General features: G+C 31.9%; 3 protein-coding genes across 3 annotated transcripts; 2 read left to right on the top strand and 1 right to left on the bottom strand.

Annotated features, from left to right (window-relative positions):
- The first annotated feature begins 1374 nt into the window (after window positions 1–1374).
- Window positions 1375–11181, top strand: LOC124939859 (protein GLUTELIN PRECURSOR ACCUMULATION 3). Its single transcript, XM_047480315.1, has 16 exons — window positions 1375–1566; window positions 1638–1735; window positions 2721–2859; window positions 2938–2966; window positions 3104–3200; window positions 3287–3342; window positions 3449–3556; window positions 4520–4576; window positions 5928–6019; window positions 6644–6728; window positions 7013–7165; window positions 7868–7944; window positions 8843–9022; window positions 9170–9282; window positions 9968–10058; window positions 10914–11181. Exons 1-16 carry the CDS (start codon window positions 1505–1507, stop codon window positions 10971–10973), a joined length of 1497 nt encoding a protein of 498 aa, XP_047336271.1. The 5' UTR covers window positions 1375–1504; the 3' UTR covers window positions 10974–11181.
- Window positions 11182–13367: 2186 nt separating this feature from the next.
- On the top strand, window positions 13368–14885 carry LOC124938184 (protein GRAVITROPIC IN THE LIGHT 1-like). The gene has a single exon (XM_047478576.1). The coding sequence runs from the start codon at window positions 13465–13467 to the stop codon at window positions 14710–14712; it is 1248 nt and encodes a 415-aa protein (XP_047334532.1). The 5' UTR covers window positions 13368–13464; the 3' UTR covers window positions 14713–14885.
- Window positions 14886–16510: 1625 nt separating this feature from the next.
- LOC124939655 (anamorsin homolog) lies at window positions 16511–18954 on the bottom strand (the record flags this gene model as incomplete). Its single annotated transcript, XM_047480111.1, has 7 exons — window positions 16511–16696; window positions 16783–16857; window positions 16938–17074; window positions 17160–17325; window positions 17522–17602; window positions 17680–17837; window positions 18783–18954. Coding segments are annotated over 7 exons (828 nt in total), but the record flags the coding sequence as incomplete, so codon positions are not given.
- Window positions 18955–20889: the final 1935 nt, after the last annotated feature.

Below are 20889 nucleotides of genomic sequence, written 5' to 3'. Positions count from 1 at the left end.
CTCAGGAATGAGAAAGGGAATAAAATGAAGTGTTTGGTTGATGAGTTTTATTCCAGAACATTGATTTGATTCCCGGATACTCAGGAATCATCCATTCCTCTATCAATTAGGAGGAATGAATCCCATTCCATTGTAATGTATTTTCTCTCCCATGATGTCCACTCTCTCACGTTCTCTCTCATAATTATAATTATAATATTATATATATATTTTTTCTTTTATAATTATATTAGAACGGTTCTTTTATAATTAAAATAATAATTTATTTATTGAAATAAATTATTTCAATTATTTAAATAATATTGAGAAATTATTTTAAATAATATAAAATTAATAAAATAAAATAAATATTTTAAAATAATTATAATAACTAATAATAATTTTTTTTATATAATTAATTTATATATTATATATTAATAATAAAATTATAATAAATTAATTAGAATATAAAAACTTAAAAATAAAATAACAATTTTATATAAAATAAATATTGAAAAAATATTAGAAAAGTTAGATATAAAATATTTTAATAAATTTTTTTATTAAAAATATTATGTAATGTTATAGTATATATTATTAAGTAAAATATTATATTTCATTTAATTAATTATTAATATATAATATTTTAAAAATTTTATAGATAATTTTTATTTATAAATAAAAAAAATTGAATTATTCAATTATTTTTTATATGTATTTAAAAAAATATATATTTATATATATAATTAATATAATAAAATATTAGATGTTTATATTTTATTAAATTAGAATACACTTCAATATTTTATATATTTTAAACCATTATAATATAAAAATAATAATATTTTGTATTTCTAATTAAATAAAATATAATAAAAATAATAAATATTAATCAAATTCAATTACAAAATAATATTAATAATTTCTCTCTAATAAATCTAAACATTATCAATGAAATAAAAATATCGAAATGGAAATATCCAAACACTGGAATAAAAATATCAGAATAAAATATTCAAACACTATCCATGGTATTGAGAATGATTAATACTCATAATCAAACACTACACTTCTATCAATCATACCTATTCCCATTCTACACATCTATCAATTCCATTCCTATTTCAATAACAACAACAGTATTTGAACCAAGCGCCCTCCTATTCCCATTCTACACATCTATCAATTCCATTCCTATTTCAATAACAACAACAGTATTTGAACCAAGCGCCTACGTTATTTGTATCATATCAAGATTTCAATATACTAAAATAAAATAAGAATACGTTGACAACAACAGTATAATTTTTCTTATACCTAATGTGAGTTACAAGAATTGTTTTGTAAGAAAAAAATTGAAAAGAAGTGTTTTACAAGCCTTGGACACTTTCCGGGTTTTGGCCAATTTCAGATCAATTAGTTTGCAGATCGTATAGGACTAGAGTCACCGGAGCAAGACCGGTTGAAGAACAATAATCATACCAGTTTGATCTCTTCAATTCAGAACTCCGATCGACAGATAATCATGTACCATTGGGTTCGAGGCGCGTCATCTGATTTCAGTGGAATTCCTCCACAACCGCGAAGGTAATTCTCTGTTGCCTATTTTGAATCGAAGTTTTGTTCCTTTCCTTGTCTGATTCAATCTCGATTTTCAGTGGCCATACTGCGGTAAATATTGGCAAGTCGAAGGTTGTCGTCTTCGGTGGTCTTCGCGATAAGACTTTTCTCAAGGACACTATAGTTTATGATATCGGTAACCTTCAAACATGATACTCCATATTCATATTCTTATTTCCTAGTTGATTTGTAGTTCATTACCTTCTTAAGGAGCTTACACTTATATATATTGAAGTTCTAGAAAACTGAGTGTATTCATCTTCTTTAGATGCATTATGATACAACATGCAAACAATAAGTTAAACCTAAACCATTGATTGGAGGTTATAGTTTTCCTTTCTCTATTTTCATCATTACTTTTATGAATAAGGTGAGCTTTTGCAGAAGGAGTGGGAATTATCTATGAGTATTCTGGAAGAGAAATGAGTGTAGCCTCATCACTCCATTGTCTATAGATTAGAGTTGACTCCTCTGATTAACATCGTTCATAACCATTTCTTGTCGTTATGATCTTAATATTGAGAAATCTACTACATATGTATCATAATCTTCAACAATACTATCTTGATAATGACACTAATTATAGCATATAGAGTTCTAGAGAGAGCTGACCAACTCTGAGTAATCAAGCCTGCTATTTTCTCAAGCCAATGCTTGGTTGAGCTTTCCCGTGTTCAAATTGGATCACAGTCCAAGAACTATCTCACATGTTTTTGTTCATTGAATTTGTGAAATAAAGTTACTGTCATATGCTATATTTATAAAAATATATTTATATTAATGCATAAGAAGAAAAGATTAGTGATACTAATTCATATTAAATGTTACATCCAATTTTTGTGTGGATATCTCATATATATATTTTTTAAAACAAGTAATATTTTAGTTTGTGTAACGAAAACAAAAGATATTTGCACCTGAAATCATGTACAAAAGTCGAATGGGACATATGAATGGATAGGAGGGAGCATTACATCTTTTGATTTAATAAAGAAGAGGTTTACAAATCTATAATAGAGCATGTTTATAATGTTTTAAAGAAGCCAGGTAGTTTTTGAAGCTTGGCTGTAGAGTTGAAATTTTGTGCACGGAATCTGAATCTTATCGTTTGGATGTTTCAGATAACAAACTGTGGTTTGAGCCAGAATGCACTGGCAATGGGTCAGATGGGGAAGTGGGTCCATGTCCTCGAGCATTTCATGTAGCTGTGGCCATTGACTGTCATATGTTTATCTTTGGAGGGCGTGCTGGTAGTAAAAGGTTTGTGGCAAAAGTATAGATACAGTTAATGACTGGCTAAATATTTGCAAGGTGCTAATCAAAGATGTGTGGTTTCAGGCTAGGTGACTTCTGGGTCCTAGATACAGGTAAGGGGGTTTTGATTGTGATTCTACAGTTTTGCATGAACACAGAGAAATATGATCCACGCTCATTGCAACTGTATGGAATATATATTGCTTACATTTTGCTGATTGGTTGACTAAAATAAGTGTTTTTTATCTAGACATATGGCAATGGTCAGAGCTTACTAGCTTTGGTGACTTACCTTCACCGCGGGATTTTGTTGCAGCCTCAGCTATAGGAAATCGAAAAATTGTGATGTGAGTTGTTATCTGTGCCATTCCACTGTCTTCTTGTTATATTTTCCATACTTAATGATCTTGGTGATTTTTTCAATATGGCGTAGGTATGGTGGTTGGGATGGTAAAAAATGGATGTCAGATGTCTACGTCTTGGATACTAGTAACTCTTCTCTTCTTTACTTATAGCTCCAATTTTCTTTCTTTTATCATTCATGGCAGTCAAAATAGTTTTGTTCTTATTATTGTGTTTGCTGTCTGCTAAACAGTATCACTTGAGTGGACAGAGTTATCAGTTTCTGGACTGTTGCCACCTCCCAGATGTGGTCATAGTGCTACAATGCTGGAGAAACGATTGCTGGTGTTTGGGGGTAGAGGTACACTAATTTATTGTACTACTGAGCTTTCATTTGATATTTTCTTTTTGCATCCATCAAGGTCAATTTATAGCTCAGTGGGATTATAAAATATATTTTTTTGAAATGGGCATGTAGTTATGCCTATATAATGTAAGTCTTCCATTTTGACATATATTAAGTGGTGTTCACTCAATCACATGGTACAAAATAAATGGATGTTAGTGACTAGTGAGGATATATCTAAATAAAATTTATTTAAAGAATCTACCTAAACTATAATGTATTTATTTATTTTTTAGTTAAAGCTTGTATGGAGTGAAAAATTGCAATGGTTGTAAATTCAAAGTTAGTAAAGAAAAAAAGCTCCGAAAGACCAAAGGCTTCCTCTGTAATAACAAAGGAACCCATTAACAAAGAATAATTACAAAAGAGGAATGAAAAACATCTTCAATCCTCCCATTGAAGAAGGACTTTAACTTTAACCATTCATTAAAGATCCTTTCATTTACTCCAACCAAAGGCATATATTTAGTAAATAAAGCTCTTCCAATTGCCTTCTCATTCATTGAGTTTCCAAGTGATATCTAATGGAGAATAATTCTTTCAAAGACATAGAAAACACCCACCAACCAATTGACTTTGAGGTTGCCATCTTCTACACTTTCAGACAATAAGGACACAACAAGCATAGGTGAATTTATTACACTAGTTACACCTACACGACAGTATGATTCCTTTCCTCTTGAGTTTTCCCTTCATATTGATGGCACATCTTGAAACACCAACCAAGCATGAGTTGAGATCTTGGTTGGAGTCGAGGAATTCCACAACATCCTCCAAGGGAAAGGCTCTGAACTTGGGACAATGTTGTGTATACGTCTCATAAAATTGCTTGATTATCAATTGACCAATTTGATTTCTCCATTGCAAAGAATCATCCTCTTTAAATTGATGAAAATGGTCTTCTAACAACTTGTGTAGGAGGTGGAGGACCTATTATGAGCGATTTGTGGGCATTGAAGGGTCTCATTGAGGAAGGTAGCATATAATCTCTGCATTTTGGCGTTATACAATATTTTTCTTTTTATATTCTAATCCTGTTATTTGCAATATAACTAAAATCTAATGCCATTACCGATTATCCTAGATACTTATGGTGTTTGTATCTCCGAAAAACATTCATTCTTGTGGTTATTTATTCTCTTCTCAGATACAATAAAAAATATATGGTAGACTTAGGATTTTGAACTCGTGAAGTCACAGTGATGAGCCTTGCAAGTACAAAACTGCTTTACTCTGTGATGATTAAATAGAGGAACTGAAGGATGACATTTGCACTGTTGATTAATTTTATATACCGATTAGGCAAAAACAAGATGTTGATTATACTAATAATATGGGTACTAAACTCTTGGCAGCTTGACATAGGTTGGAGAAGTTTTAAGTTGATTGTAGACCCTAAGTCAGATTCAAGACTTGCATACAATAACCAGGAAACGGCTGGGTCACAATGATGTTTTTCTTATATTACAATTTCAGGATGTAGTGCTAATCTGATTTAAAGGCTTGGTTACTATCAGCATGTTGCTCAAACATAGGCATAAAAGGTGTGGTGATGGCATTTTATTCTGTAGCAGAATTACTTACAATGTGTCTAGTCCTTTCATAGCACCCAGGATTATATGCTATATAATTGTAGCTTGAGTACTACAAAGCAAGACCAATTCCATTGAGAAAAACCTATTTCACACAATACTTCCTAAGCACAGGAGCAAGAACAATATTCTAAATTTTACTATTCTAAGTTCCATGTTAAATCCAAGACTTGGTTTAGTGGTCAGAAATCTAATGTCTATATGAGAGATAAAAGTGTTCAATTGTTACAAAAATACTTTAGGGGTATTTCCATGAGTAGCACCTTAGCACCTTCATCCACATCAAGAATGCCATCACACTTCAAGCATTGGTTTATAGTTTATGTATGGATGGTTTCCTTGCTTAATGTTACTTGTTTTTTCTGCTTGATATTTCTTTGTAATTGTGGATAGATTGACCTTCATATCAACTTTTCTAGTAGAAATTTAACATTTTCTTTTAAAATCCCCCTTAATTCTTTGACATTCTTGTATTTAAAACAATTCTTGTTGATTGTCTATCAATCTTTCATTTTCCCGATTCCTTATTCAGGAAGTACCTGCAAGTCTGGTTGCATAAATATCTTTATCTGCATTTTGCTACTGATTTGTTGTTCAAATTAACTCTTTATGTAGGTAGGAAATATATTTTTTCCTACAAAAGGCAGCTATACACTCTAATTAGTGTGTTCCAACTGCATATTCGCTGATTTCTTGATCTGATTAAGTATCTTACTTGGTATTTGGGAAGGAAGAAAATGAAGCACCTGGATGGACTCAATTGAAGCTCCCAGGACAATCTCCTTCACCTCGCTGCGGGCACACTGTTACTTCAGGAGGGCACAATGTAGATCTTCTTATTTCTCTATCCAACTTCTCTTCATATGTTCAAATATTTTACTCTTATCAGCTATTGCAATGTTATTAATATTTTCTTTTTGTGTGTGAATAAGTTACTTCTTCTTCTGTTGTTTTCTGAAAGTGTTGATGATAAATAGTCAGCATTGCTGATACACTTTAACCAAGATAACCGTGCAAATAAATCCATATTGATAGTTAATACATTGGATTGTCTTTAAGCTTGGGTTTTGGATAATGACATTGTCCAGACCTGATGGTGCTGATAGTAATATGTAGTGCATAACTGATATTTATCTTCTCTATACTAAACCTTATTAATTTTAAGAGAGAGCATGTTTCTTGATGTGAGATATAAATGATATTTTTCACAATATAGGTTAGTCAGTTATCTTAGCTGGAAAATTTATATGGAGATTTAAATCAATCTGCAGTCACAATACCATTGCCAGGTATAAAAAAAGAACAGTTCCTGAATCAAGAGTCTTAAAGCATGTGTTATAAAGCAATCTGCAGTTAGATTGATTTTCTATTGCTTGTGTAATTTGTATATTATTACATAATCATTCACCCACTTCTCTGACATATATTTTTCATTTACTTATGTTGGCAGCTTTTGGTTTTTGGGGGGCATGGAACAGGTGGATGGTTGAGTCGCTATGACATTTATCACAATGACTGCATTGTTTTGGACAGGGGTGAGTTATTCCTAAAATGATTCATCAATGGATATGAATTGGTTTCAACAAATGCATCAATCTATTTGCTATGCTTTAAAAACTGCATCTATCTACCTGAGTAGAAGATGTCATTATAAGTTTATTTATCAAATATCAATCTAATGATAAGATGCATTCAAGAACATTTACAATATTCATATTTATTCATTATAAGTCAGGGCAGCATTTAATATTATATTTAATTTTCAATTCTTCTAAACAGTCTAATAAAATTTCCAAAATGTTGCTTCCTTTATATACAGTATCTGTACAGTGGAAGCGCCTTAGTACCAACAATGAACCTCCTGCTGCAAGGGCATACCATACTCTAACATGTATTGGTTCTCGTTATATGTTAATTGGTGGATTCGATGGAAAAACAACATTTGATGATATCTGGTGGTTAGTTCCTGAAGGTACCTTTTCTTGTTTTGAGCCACTAACCCTCATATAAATAATTAACTTCTACCGTCAAGTTCTTGAAATTCAAGAACTTTAAAACTAAGTAATCATAATAATGATGATGGTGATAATTCAAGAACTAATTTTTTATTTTTTGAAAAAGTGACGTCTCTCTTTTCATTGATTCACGGTTGCGATTGCATTTACTGTGGGAAAATCCAAACCTTTACAAAGCAAGTTTTGTCATTGTTTGTCATGAGTTAAATCAAATACATCTTAAAATAAAACATCATAAAAAAGAACGAGTTCCAACTTAAAACTCAAAGTACCAAATCAAAGGAGCTGGGTCTACATGGATCTACTACAAGAACTCTAAAAATTGTTAAATAAAAATTAATGCATTGATTTGAATCCTAACCTGCTTTAAATTTATTTACAAATTTTAGGCCTCAATATGAATTATCTAAGAGGATGGTCACTTATAATGATAATGCCATTATTCACTTTAAAAAGAAGCAAGATTGAAATGAAGGGTTGAGCTTGAATGTCAAAGTGATGATGATATGAAAACATGGATAATGAATATCAAGATAATAGTGGATAACTATTGCACGAGGTGTGAGAATATCTTATATTAGTAGTTGGATTTATGGTGAAAATTTAGATCTTTCTACATTCTGTTATCCTGATTGATTATTGCAAATAATTGTTTTTAGATGACCCTATTGCAAGGCGGTTGACTCCAACTTCACCACAGAATACTAATGACACTATGGATGCTTTTGGTGAAAAGGTAAATGATATAAAGATTTTACTCATCAGTCATATTGATATGTTCCTCAACTACTCACGCTCACACGTACAATTTGGTAATCTCAATTTAGATAATCTAATAATTTATACGCAAAAGCCCTACTCCTAGATTACATCAAAATGTGAGGCTTTTCTTTTTAAGATTATTCAAATCAAGTATTTTTCTGACATTCTGTAGTGCAAGTATCTTATTTAGTGGGAATTACATCTAAGAGATGCAATTTCCTACCGAACTAATAGTCAAGCTCTGCTTTAGTCTAGGATCTTTCAGACAAAAGGACTTGGAGATATGTTAGCAATGTAGTGTAGCTCAGTGAAGCAACCCTTCTCCTGAAGTTACAGGGATATTTAGAAAGTTGCTGGTTCAACCTCTACTAGGCGTGTGTCAATAATTTTTTTTATAAGAATGACAAATATCAAATTTGATTAATTTATACTAAATCAATTATCTCACTTTAAAAAAAAAAACTTAGTTTCTTTAATTAAAGTTTTCATAAGAGATTTTTTTTGAGGGAACAGGGATTATTCCCTATGAGAGGCTAGCAAGGCATAATGAAAGATATTTAATGAACAGTTGAGTAATTTCGTTTTCTATCAAATATCTATGCATTCAGTTAATGTTTAACTTAATGAGCTATCTTCAAGTACAAGTCTTGTCGTTTCACTCACAAAATAAAATAAAATAAAATAACTGGGAGTATGTTTGTAACTAATTTCTATGTTAAAATAACTTGTTTTACGTCCATTAGACAGAAAACTGCATATTTATGTAGTTAATGTCTTAGCCAGAAATTCCATGATTTTCTCTTTCTCGTGATCATTCTTTATGTTACATTGTATACCATAATTTAGCCGGTTTATCTCCATATATATTGCAGGAAGTCCAATCAGAACTCTCTGCAGTTTCAGATTTGGCAAAGAAGCTGGAGATATCTATTTCCCCTTCTGGACCTAACCTTCTTATTGTAGATGAAATGGAAGATGCAGAGTTTCTTGACCTAGCGACACAGGTTATTTGTGGAAATGGTACTAATGACATGCAAATCTTGAAAGCCCAGGTAGTCTTTATAGATATTCACGTTAATCCTTTTCCCCATTTTATGCTAACAAATTGACAAGTTACACTTTCCATCTAATGTTAACATAAAGATCAAATCACTCACTTTTGACATTTGGTACTCAAGTTATACCTAATATAATTGAAGGCTGTGCAAAAACTCCGCGATCATTGGAAGAAATCATCACCAAGGTCAATAAGGCTGAAAGAGCTGGGCCCTTTGCTTCGTGATTACCAACGCTTGATTGAACGACATCATTTGTAAGTTTTTGCTTTATGTTTTTTACATTCAGATGTTTGTGCAATTCAAGGTTGCTTGTTCCTATAGGAGAAACACCTTTTTCTTAGATGAGAACAAGTATATTTGATAAGGATAGGTTTAATTTGATAAATGATGGACATAGTAACTTACAAAATAAAAGATACTCAACATTCTGTTTCACAAGAAAAATAATAAACTTAACCATTGTGACTGGAAGAAAGCCAAGGAAAGCAAAAAAAGATAAGAAATGCAACACCAAGCCATTCTGTCATTTTTTTGTTTGAAATGTAAAAACTTCTCCTATGTGACTGGACCAGTTTTTTTCCCCTAGATCATCTTTGATTTGGATATTGTCCATATAAACAGCTCTAATAAAAGGGAAAAAATGATTTAAGATTTATGCGTCTATGAGCATTTTCAATTACTTCTAGACCTATCAATTACCTCTGAATTCTAACTAAATGAATTTCCCCATATAGAAAAACTTTTTTATTTTGTTTTTGTATCTAGATCTCTGGATAAATAAACATTAGAAAACTAAATTTAGTCACAAGCTCTGGATCGTGATACACAAACATAAGTAAAAAAATGTTTCTAAATGGGGCCAACAATATCTCCCCAGTTTTATTTCCTTTGTAATTTCTTATTCACGCAATGTTGAAGAATGCAGTTTTTACTTTACAGGAAAAACGTTGGTCTTAATTTGCAACCTGTTGATTCCAAATTTCCCAGAATGGAGGTCTACCATTTCTATCATGTTAAATCAGCTGCGCAGGTATAAAATAGAGTTTTGAGGAAAGAAGAATGACGTATATTTATTTCTCTCCACCTTGCTCCATCTCTTTCTCAACACAAATGCATCCAAATCTTTGTTAAATTAGCTAGTTGAACTGTAGTTATAACTAGGGCTGAGCTGAAAAATTAAAACACCTAAATAGGGATGAGTAGATTATAACATGATAAGTGGGAATTGTCCGAGTTTGTTTGGTCATGTCGAAAGGTAACATCTAATAACTAGTTAAAAACGGCAAGATCATATTGACACTAATGTACTGAGAGTAGCTCAAATGGTAAGAGTCTCGAACTAAGAGATTGATATCTCGTATTTGATTCCCATTAAAAATACCTTAATTGATTGAAGTGGGAGGAGGAGGTCACTAAGGTGGGATGTGTGCTGGCCTTTTCTAGGGGCAGGAAAGAAACATGTCTCAAAAACGAAAAAGAAAAGTGGATTTGAATTTGCAACATTATAAATTTTTGTTATGACCAGGGTGTCTAGGACAACTTGTGTTTACTCTAGAGCTAGTTTGATGTGGGGTTGGTTATTTGAAAAAAAAAATCAAGGTTATATTTTTTGGGATTATCTGGATTAAATTACTAAAATTGTCAATTTGTATTTAAAATTTAAATTTATAAAAAGTAAAGTAACGAAATTTTAGTATTTTGACCAATAAATGAAGTAATTTTATGGTTGAAAGGATATCTTTTTATTAATGAGTAATTTGTTGTTGTCTCTATTTCTTTTCATGAGAATACTGTGAACCAAATGAATTTTTATAATGTGGACAATATTCATGCACCCGACATCAAAACAGGTGTCCATATTGATTGACATATGGTCTTGTTTCAGTTACGCATGGATGACATTCCCAAGTTGTTGGCAGAGTACAAACAACTTCCATCTTACTAAATAAAGGATCTCAATTTGCCTTTCTTGTTTATTCACTTTCATTTTTTATTTTTTTAATATGTTAAGAACAGCTTCAAAAGAATAGTGACAAACAATCAAGCATGTATGTGACTTTTGTAATGTTAATGTAATGTAATGACCCAAAGACTAGATGATTAGATTGTGGTGAATTTCTCTTAATATTTTAACCAGAAAGTTATTAAAAATTACTCATTCATTCCCTCCCTTTATTGGATTTTGTGTGAAATTTATAATATAGCAATTCCTGGAATCTTTTTATGATATTGTAACCCATAAAGTAGCTAGTTTAAGTGACATCTTAAGAGACCATATGTCAACCATTTGAGAGTTAAAGTTTAATACATATAAAGATGGTTTTTCCTAAGCAGAACAAATGATCAATAATAATATTCTAAATTCTATTTTTAATAAATTAGCATTATTACCTTACAGAAGAAATATGTCAAGAACAAGTTACATCATTATTTATGGCTTATAAACAAATACTGTATGTTATGATAAATCATAAATCAAGTCCTTGAGTAATGGCCTGCTTGCTTGTTTGGACATTAATTATACTCGCCACTAATAACAACCACCCTTGGATCACACACTTCCTCCTCCAACTCTCTCTTCATAATCATACATGTTACAATATTTATAGAATATATTTACACACTTTTTTTTAAACTAACTTTTTGACGGATTTATAAATATATATCTAATTTAAATTATATCTTTGAAACATTATCTCCAGTAAATCAACTTATTGAAAAAGAAAAAAAAAAATCTCCAATTACCCACCCAAATCCAAATCGGACTTGAAAACATTAATATATATAGATTTATGTTGTAGTTCATTATTTAACTAGCATGCTTAGATAAGTTAGATTAGATCCCTCTATCCTAAATAATATATATAGATGTAATCAAATGTGTCCTAGCTAGTCTTTTTTAATTAGGGTTAAAATTTAGAAAGATTGTAAAACATCAGGGACTATTATAAAATCTGGATCATCTATAATATTAATTAATTGTAATCTATATAATCTATCATTCACTCATCACCTATATATAGGGGGACTCTGACTGAAAAAACCCTAGGGCGTATCGAGAGAGAAAGAAAGAAAGAGACCTGGCTTTCGCAAAGCCATCATTTCCGGTGATTACCTCTTCTTCACTCGTCGGAGCTGCTGTTGCTGCAGCAAGACGATCTTCGATTTCACTCTCGAACAATCGGAAGATTCCAATTCAATATACAGCCGCTGTCTAAGGCGACCGACCGATCGATCAACCACTTGCTAGAACAACAACAATCATCTCCTCTTCACAGCTTGGTAAGTCGTCCGTCCGAGTATCCAACAAAATATTCTTAGGGATTTACTAAATCCCACATTAATGCCATGTGATGACCTAATTCACCCGTCTAATTATATCAACATTTCATGTTTTGGAATTATGTTAATAAAAGAAAATATATGGAGTAGGATCTAGTAATGAGAGATTTTATCACATCCTCCTACCCTTTTGTTTTGAGGATCATTAATCTTGAACCAATTCACTTTTTACCTTGTTCTATTCAAACAACCTAAATTTATTATAGGTGCCTAGAATTCACCCTAATTAGAGCAGCTCATATTTAGTAGTAGTTTCACACTTTTTCTGTGTTTTCATGGGTCTGGGCATCATAATATAGAACTTTAATCCTTCTATACTGTTGCTTTTGCACTTACAGGTTGAAGGGTATTATGTTCAAATTTGGTTCATGGATGTTGAACAATCCTTCTAGGTATTATTCTCCCTCACATGGATACTTTTCTTCTTAATTACTTCTATTTTTACTTTGTGATGGACATATATAGTTAGGGTTTAGTCCCTAAAATATATAAATAATTTATTCTCTATTCTGTATGATGAGAATTATATAAAGAGAATGGGTTATTTATATAGTTTGAGGATCTAACACTAATCATAGTTGTCGTTTACTAATTTGCTCATTCCAAAATAATAAATGACATGTGAATCAAATACGACAATTTTGAAAACATTGACAGTCATCGAATACGACAAAAATAACATCCTCAATGAACAAGACATTTTTCTTCCCTAAATTTGCATTAATGTATAGATTCTTCAAACCACGACTAGTAGTGACATCTGGATCTTGATCCAGAATATCGAACAAAACAGCAACCAGCTGTTCTCGAGTCTAATTCCTTATCATTTATCCTATAAAAGCCCAAGCCCTTAACTGAACAACCCCAAAATAAAAAAAGATGTTAAAAATGATATTGTTGGTCTACCCATTATGAAACGAGGCTTGTTTCATTGTCTATTTAAATTGTTTGTTTTTTCTCTACCTATGTGGAAGATGAACATATTGTTTGCATATATCTGCAACCTCTTCTTTTTTTTTTTCAGGTTATGCTGCATAGTTAAGTCGTTTGAAAGGAACCCACTGAACATTCCCTCCTCTGAAAATAGATAAGCTATGCAACCGACTGGAGATAGAGAAGCCCAGCTCCGAGAAAGTCACAGCCAGAAAGTCCACCCTCAACCAATGGAAGAGGCAAATCGGAATCCTCATCCCCAACCAGTCGAAAACCTTATATCAAATATCTTCACAAGTGTCTCCTCCTTAAAGTCTGCCTATGTCCAACTCCAAGTAGCTCATACCCCTTATGACCCTGATAAAATCCAAGCTGCTGATAAACTAGTAATTTCCGAACTCAAAAATCTCTCCGAAATGAAGCATTCCTACAGGGAGAACAATCCCAAGCCAGTTTCTGCTACTCCTCAAGATTCACGTTTAGCTTCCGAGATCCAAGAACAACAAAGCCTATTGAAAACTTACGAGGTCATGGTTAAAAAGTTCCAATCCGAGATTCAGAATAAAGATTCCGAGCTTCTTCAGCTACAGCAGCAGATTCAGGAGGGAATGCAGAGACGCGAAAGACTGGAGAAAAATCTCAAGCTCAGAGGCTTATCATCATCATCGTCATCTGTTAAAGAATCTGACAACGGGACGAATCATATCGAGTTAACTCCAGATCTGTTCATCTCAGCCGTTGACGCGGCTTCAAAAGCTATCCACGATTTCTCCAAGCCACTCATCAACATGATGAAAGTAGCCGAATGGGATCTCGATGCCGCAGCAAACTCGATCGAACCTGGCGTTGTTTACGCGAAGAGATCTCATAAGAAATATGCTTTCGAAGCACATATCTGTCAAAGAATGTTTATCGGGTTTCAGCAAGAAGAAGAAGCCACCACCACCACAAAAGAGGATTTCTTTAGGCAGTTTCTCGCCCTAAGGGAAACAGATCCTCTTGATGCTGTAGGGGTAGATCCCGACTCCAGCTTTGGAAAGTACTGCAGGGCTAAGTATCTGTTAGTCGTTCATCAGAAGATGGAGGTATCGTTTTTCGGAAATTCTGATCTGAGAAACTATATTGTGGGTGGAGGTCATCCTAGGACGCCTTTTTACTTGGCGTTTCTGAAGCTGGCTAAGGCCATATGGCTATTACAGAGGCTGAGTTATTCTTTTGAACCAACTATTAAGATCTTTCAGGTTAACAAAGGGAGTGAGTTTTCAGATGTCTATATGGACAGTGTTGTGAAAAACTTTGTTGTGGATGAAAAGCCTAAGGTCGGATTGATGGTTATGCCTGGGTTTTGGGTCGGCGGAAGCATCTTACAGAGCCGAGTATATTTGACTGGTATGAAGGTTGCAGATTGATGGATTGACTGTTCCCGTAAAAATGAGAATATGCTGCAACCAGTAGTAGTAAATGTATCTGTCTACCATGTTCAATATTGTTATATAAACTCTCTATTACTTCTGTTGTTTTTTCTTTTCAAGTAAGAATTTGTCATGGGTGTTGTTGCAATGAATCTTGCCTTTGGAGTGTTGCAAGGGTAAAGTGGTCAACTTATTATGGTGAAAGTGGTTATTGAGATTTTTTTCTACATTTCTCGACAACTTAATCTTTCCGAGATCTTTATCTGTTTTTGTTTCTTCAATTTCCATTGCTCAAGCAAAAGATGAAAAAGTTGGTTTCAAGGAATTTGGAGAAGATGATTTTTTCACTATCTAATTTCTCATGTTTATTATATGGATTTCCATCCCAAGCCCTATAAAGAATTGATTTTACTTAGTCATAAATCATAATCCCCAAAGTGAGTTCATTGTCTTACTTTGCTCCTTAAGAATAACCTCACAAATGAAACTGATCTAGTAATATGAAAAAAGTCCTACTTTTGAAATATATTAGGTCCTTTAAACTCAAGCTACACTATATATATATATATATATATATATATATATATATATTCCCCTCCTACAAATACTTTGATGTATTAACCAAGAAGTATATCCTTCAACCTTGAAAAGAACATCATGTATAATCAAACAAGTAAAATGAAAAGAACAACAATAAGAAAATAATCATTTTAAGAATTACAATTCTCAAATTGAATTGACAATTCTTCTACAATTAGAATTGAAAATCTAATTTCAATTTCACTCATCTAAACATAACCAAACCTTAGTGATTTTGAAAAACGTATTTGATCAGGCCCTAATTAAACATCATGATTCAACAACATTCAGAAAAAAAATATGACTCGATTGAACACTCCATGTATTCATTCAACCAGGCTTGCGTTAGAACAACAACTAGCTAGACAATAACCTCTCAGTCTCAGGACATGATGTGTTTGTTCTCTTAACTATGTAATAGGCCCTAAAATTAACCTGAATTGTGCCTATATACGATCAAAATATGTAATAGAACGATACGAACTCTCAATTAGCGGCAAAATCAGCTAGCTCTCATCCAAATTTCTATGAAATCAAGCAAACAGATAATTCAATACCGAAAATGAATCAAAACATACCTTAAATGAACAGCTATGTTACTGATTCTCCATCTTAAATCATGATCAGTCGCCTTCGTAAGGCGTCCAATTCTTCATCACTGGTCAAAATGAGAACGCCAGTACTCATATCAAAATATGCTGGATCCTCTACGTACGCCTCTCCGTCGGTTAACAAAGCCGATCTGAAGGCGGTATGATAAAGAAGAAGATAGAAGGAGGAGGAAAATCGAGGCGCCTAAATTGCAGTTATCCTTCTCTCTTCCATCACCGCAGTTAGTTATAACTAAACAATAGAAAACGCGCACATTCTTTTATATTTTAACTGTTCATAATAAAAAAAATATAACTATTTTTTTTAATAAAAAGGAAGTTTTATTTATTTATTTTGAACTATAATTATAGGATAAGTTTAATTCAGCTTATTCAGATAAAGGATGCAGATAAAAAATTACATTTAACGCAAAATCGCTAAACGCCAAACTTATAATCCCAATCAAACGCGCTATATAAATAAATAATTGAGTTATAAAATTCAAAAAATGGGGGCAAATTCAGTTGAAACTTTTACTTGTCTATCAATAAACCTTTATAGTTTACTTTTATGTTTGTTTGATGATATTAAGGTCAAGATTTATTTAAGTTCAGATCTACCAAACTTGAAAGTAACAATCAGTTTTCTACTACATAATATAATAGTGTGTTCTCATAATAGAAAATTTGATTCATGCTTACTTAACAATAATAATAATAATTAATGTTAAGTTCGAAATTTGAGACATAAAAGCATCTTCACTTTGGCCTATTCAAATGTCAGCTGCAAGGAAGTTTGCAGATAAACTAACCTGTGAAGAACAAACAAGAACAAGAAATATACATAAAATGAGATTTCGAGACAAATAAAATTGTATGTGTTCAACAGCTTAATTACCTTGTCACCGAGTTTGAAAGTGGGGAGGCCCTTGTATGGGCAAGTGCTGCATCGAAATGCATCACCAAGTCCGCACTGCATCAAATAAAGTTAGTTAGTAAAGAAAATTAAAGCTAGGAAAATTTAAACGAGCATTTATATATATATATACTTACACTACCACATGCAGATTGAGGATTGTTCAGCTGATCCATAGTCAATCCTAACTTGGGTAATTTCTCCTCGGCTTCAGCTCTCCCACATGTACAGTTTTTGCATGCTTTCTTCGTGCTTCCAACTTCACAATCATCAGCTACAAATGTATTCTTTTAAACATTATTATTATTATTCAAATAATGAACAAGAGCACTACGAAAGACAAATGATCATTTATGTACCAACTGGCAATTGGGGCTTCTTCAGATCATCTTCAGTCAAGAGACTGTCTTCATCAATGAGATCTATGTCATCGTTAATCTCAACTTTCGGCAAACTCTTAATGGGATTCTTCTTCTTGAGAGCAAAGGATGAACCGATTTTCCAAACAGCTTTACAGGCAGTAACCTATTATTATTGAATATATTAACATTAATAAAAAAGAACTAACTCAACTTTGACCTACATAATTAATCCCTTTCCTCTAAGAGTTCAACATTTTCTATGCTTCTTTTACAGTTTACTCATCTATTTCTCAATTTATGTGTGGAAGAAAGTAGGCCAAAATGATGCAACAGCTATTTGAAATAAGAGGCAGACTAACCACTACAGATTTATCATCCGCTTGATTAACACCAAGTTCACAAAAGCCTGTAACCATCAATAAGCGCTCCAGAGGCGATACCTGCAGGAATATTTCCATCAGTCTAACATTTAGACTTCCCACAAAAAGCAAATAAAAACCAATAAATGAAGCCCAACCTCATTAACCACAGCTGATTCAGCGCTTACTAAAAACACAACTGTTCCGCCAGGCTTCAAAACTCTTAAAATGTCGTCAATCTGCTTCTTGGTAAATTCATATGATACGTGAAGGAATAGGAGAATATCCAAAGAGGAAGTATCCAAAGGAATTCGACCTGGTTTCAGCATTATCAATAATAAGACACTGGTTGAACTTGTTTTACAGGATAACATATATTGTAATTAGTAGTAATGATTTACAACGCCCCTTTTTGAAATTTTAAAAACACTTCTCAAAAGGAGGAGTGGATGGATAATAAGATCATCCCAGTCTTACACAGCTATGTCAAATTCAAGCAGCTTAATAATAAACAAGCCCAGAATGTACTTCTTTAACCATCTATCAGATATCCAGTGCTGTATGACATAAGTGTAATAAAGAAGGGATAATAGACGACAAAGGAAATTTTCTTAACCTAAACTCCACAAAGCATTGTATTCTTAAATGTTACAACATACAACCAACCATTCTTTCAAAGATCTGCAAATGTAAATTTTGGTATAAAATCACTAAATCTACCCCCAAACAACAAGGTGTTACAAGGGGAAAGGATTAGGGCTAATGCCCCCTATGGTTTGAGTTGGGGTTAGTGGCGTTTACGAATAAAATAGTATAGATAGATTAAAAACAGTTATATTATAGTTAAGAAATGAATTAGTCGAATACTTTTGTTTTTCTATCTCTCTCTCAGCCCAATTGTATCTTCCCTAGCACCTAGGGTTCTACCTTCCCCCATTAATTCTCATCTCAAATTCTATTGTTCATCATTCAGTTCAAGATATTATTCTACAATTGAGCTGAGTTTTACTGTCAATCAAATTGCCAGTATATCATATGGATGATAAAAAAGTGAATAATCAACCTACCTTGCCTTTCTAAAGAAGAAGAATTTCATTGAACCTAAAACACTTAATCATCACATTTAAAGGAATTAAAATCACCATCCCAACAACTCATAGACAGATTATGCCGAAATCAAAATGAACTTTGAAATGAAACAGCCAAAACAAACAAGTTCTAAATTGGAAAATCTCCAAGAAGAAAAACACAAGAAACATACTTAGTGATGAAGCTTGAGTGACTACTTGAGGATCAATTGTCTTGGTATCCTTACGTGTCCACTTCAAAGCATCTAAAACTGCACTGATAGGTATAATTGTCTGATCTGTAAGTGCACATGCTGTCAAGGCTTCCTGCAAAAGGTGGTCATGAAGAAAGAACACTATAAAATTGAAAATTAATCAAATACACAAAATATTACCATGGAAAAATCAATTTCAGAAATAGTTAACAATGATTTCCCTTTAACACAAATATCCTTACATATAAAAGTCTGGTCGATTAACAATGGCTGCTTCTTTTGGCGATAATATGGCACAAACAGTACAAATAAGATAATCATGATCGGAACTGCTAAGAACTAAAGTTTTACAGAAATGCACAAGCAATACAAATAAAATAATCATGATATAACACCGCACTAAATGTTTAGACAAGAATCGAAAAGATAATGAAGAAAGAACACTATAAAAGTGAAAAATAATCAAATATAATAATGTTCTAAGCTAGAAACAGTTCAAGTATTTGAGCCTGGAAATATAAATAGCAATCCACACACCTCCACCATATATTGAACAAGGAATTAAAACACACACACAAAATATAACTATGGAAAAATCAATTTCAGAAATAGTTAACAATGATTTCCTTTTAAGACATATAAGTCTGGTCGATTAACAATGACTGCTTCTTTTGGCGATAATATACAATATATTGGCATAATCAGTACAAATAAGATAATCATGAACAGAACGGCTAATAACTAAAATCTTACAGAAATGGACAAGCAGTACAAATAAGATAATCATGATATAAAAGTTAGAACAACGCCTGTAAGATTTTCAACTTGAAAACAAAAGTGACTACTCTGATCAAGAATTTACTAGCAGATATGGTATGAGCAAGATAAACAAGTATCGATGGAGATGAAATGAACGGCGTTAATTGATCAATCAATCAATCAATCAATCGATTAAGCTAGAAAGATCTGAAAGTTACCATTGAAAAATTCAGACGGAGAGTCCACAAGATAGATTCTTCGCTTCGAGCTTTAGAACCAGATAGACGAAGTTACGCGGATTTCTCTCGAGTCGATGGAAAATGGAGATGCGTAAGAGTTACGTTGCGACGTGTTCTATTTTATATACCCTAGATTTAAATCAACCCCTGAACAACTATGATATTTTAATTTTACTCCTATACTTTTATAATCAATAATTTTATATACCGGCGGATTTTTTTTTTTATTTTTTAGTTAAAAATGTGACCTAATCATTAATTTTATAGCTTTTATTTATTTCTAGAAAATAGACAAAAGTATAGGTTAGATCAAAGTTGTCAGAGTGCGAGTTAAGTGCGAGTTAACTCATAAATTAGTTCAAGTTTGCGAGTCACGAACCAAATAAGTTCGTTTTAAAATAAAATCATAGTTAAATCTCGTTGAAATCGATAAACACGATAAAATCAGTATAATCGGACAATTTTACTTTAAAGATTTATTTCTCCCGTAGATCTACGAAGAATTAGATTATTGAGAGGAACATTTGTCATTTATGATGGAAGAAAAATGTTTTTGAATAAGACCAGATAGTTGCAGCGGTTGATGGAAGAGAATAAAGAGAGTGAAAAATACGAAGAATGAATAATTAGGGTTATTAAATTTAAATACAATATTTATTCACAATAAATAAATAATAATGTAATATATATTTATTATATTCTGATTTTTTTTTAGTTATTTATTATTTTAATATATATCTCTAAATAATAATTTTTTTAATTTAATAAATAATTTTTTATCTTTATTTTATATATATAAAAAATTTAATAATTAATATTTTTGAATAAAATTTTAATATATGATATGTTTATATTAGTAAGTTATAAGTGAAGAATTATAAATTTGTTAAATATTTGTGAGTTTATTAATTTTTGTATTTAATAAATAAAATAACTTTGAAATTACAATTTTATGTAAAATTTATATTTTACAAGTTTATATATGTAAATGTGATTTTACATATACTCTTCAATTATTGGATTCTTTGCCAATCCATCTCTAATTTTCTTTTGTATAGTTTTATATTAGTTATTTTTTATTTATTAAC

Source organism: Impatiens glandulifera, chromosome 5, assembly GCF_907164915.1.
Source record: "Impatiens glandulifera chromosome 5, dImpGla2.1, whole genome shotgun sequence".
NCBI classification, from domain to species: Eukaryota; Viridiplantae; Streptophyta; class Magnoliopsida; order Ericales; family Balsaminaceae; genus Impatiens; species Impatiens glandulifera.
The sequence above is the reverse complement of the archived record's forward strand: the minus strand, read 5'-3'. Positions and strand labels throughout refer to the sequence as shown.

What these genes read in the sequence shown, in the direction of transcription:
- LOC124939859 (XM_047480315.1), top strand. Translation starts at nt 1,505, where the DNA reads ATGTACCATTGGGTTCGAGGCGCGTCATCTGATTTCAGTGGAATTCCT. An exon ending in GAAGGGTCTCATTGAGGAAG is followed by an intron (nt 4,577 to 5,927) that starts GTAGCATATAAT and finishes TTGGGAAGGAAG; the next exon opens with AAAATGAAGCACCTGGATGG. An exon ending in ATGTTAAATCAGCTGCGCAG is followed by an intron (nt 10,059 to 10,913) that starts GTATAAAATAGA and finishes GTCTTGTTTCAG; the next exon opens with TTACGCATGGATGACATTCC.
- LOC124938184 (XM_047478576.1), top strand. Translation starts at nt 13,465, where the DNA reads ATGCAACCGACTGGAGATAGAGAAGCCCAGCTCCGAGAAAGTCACAGC.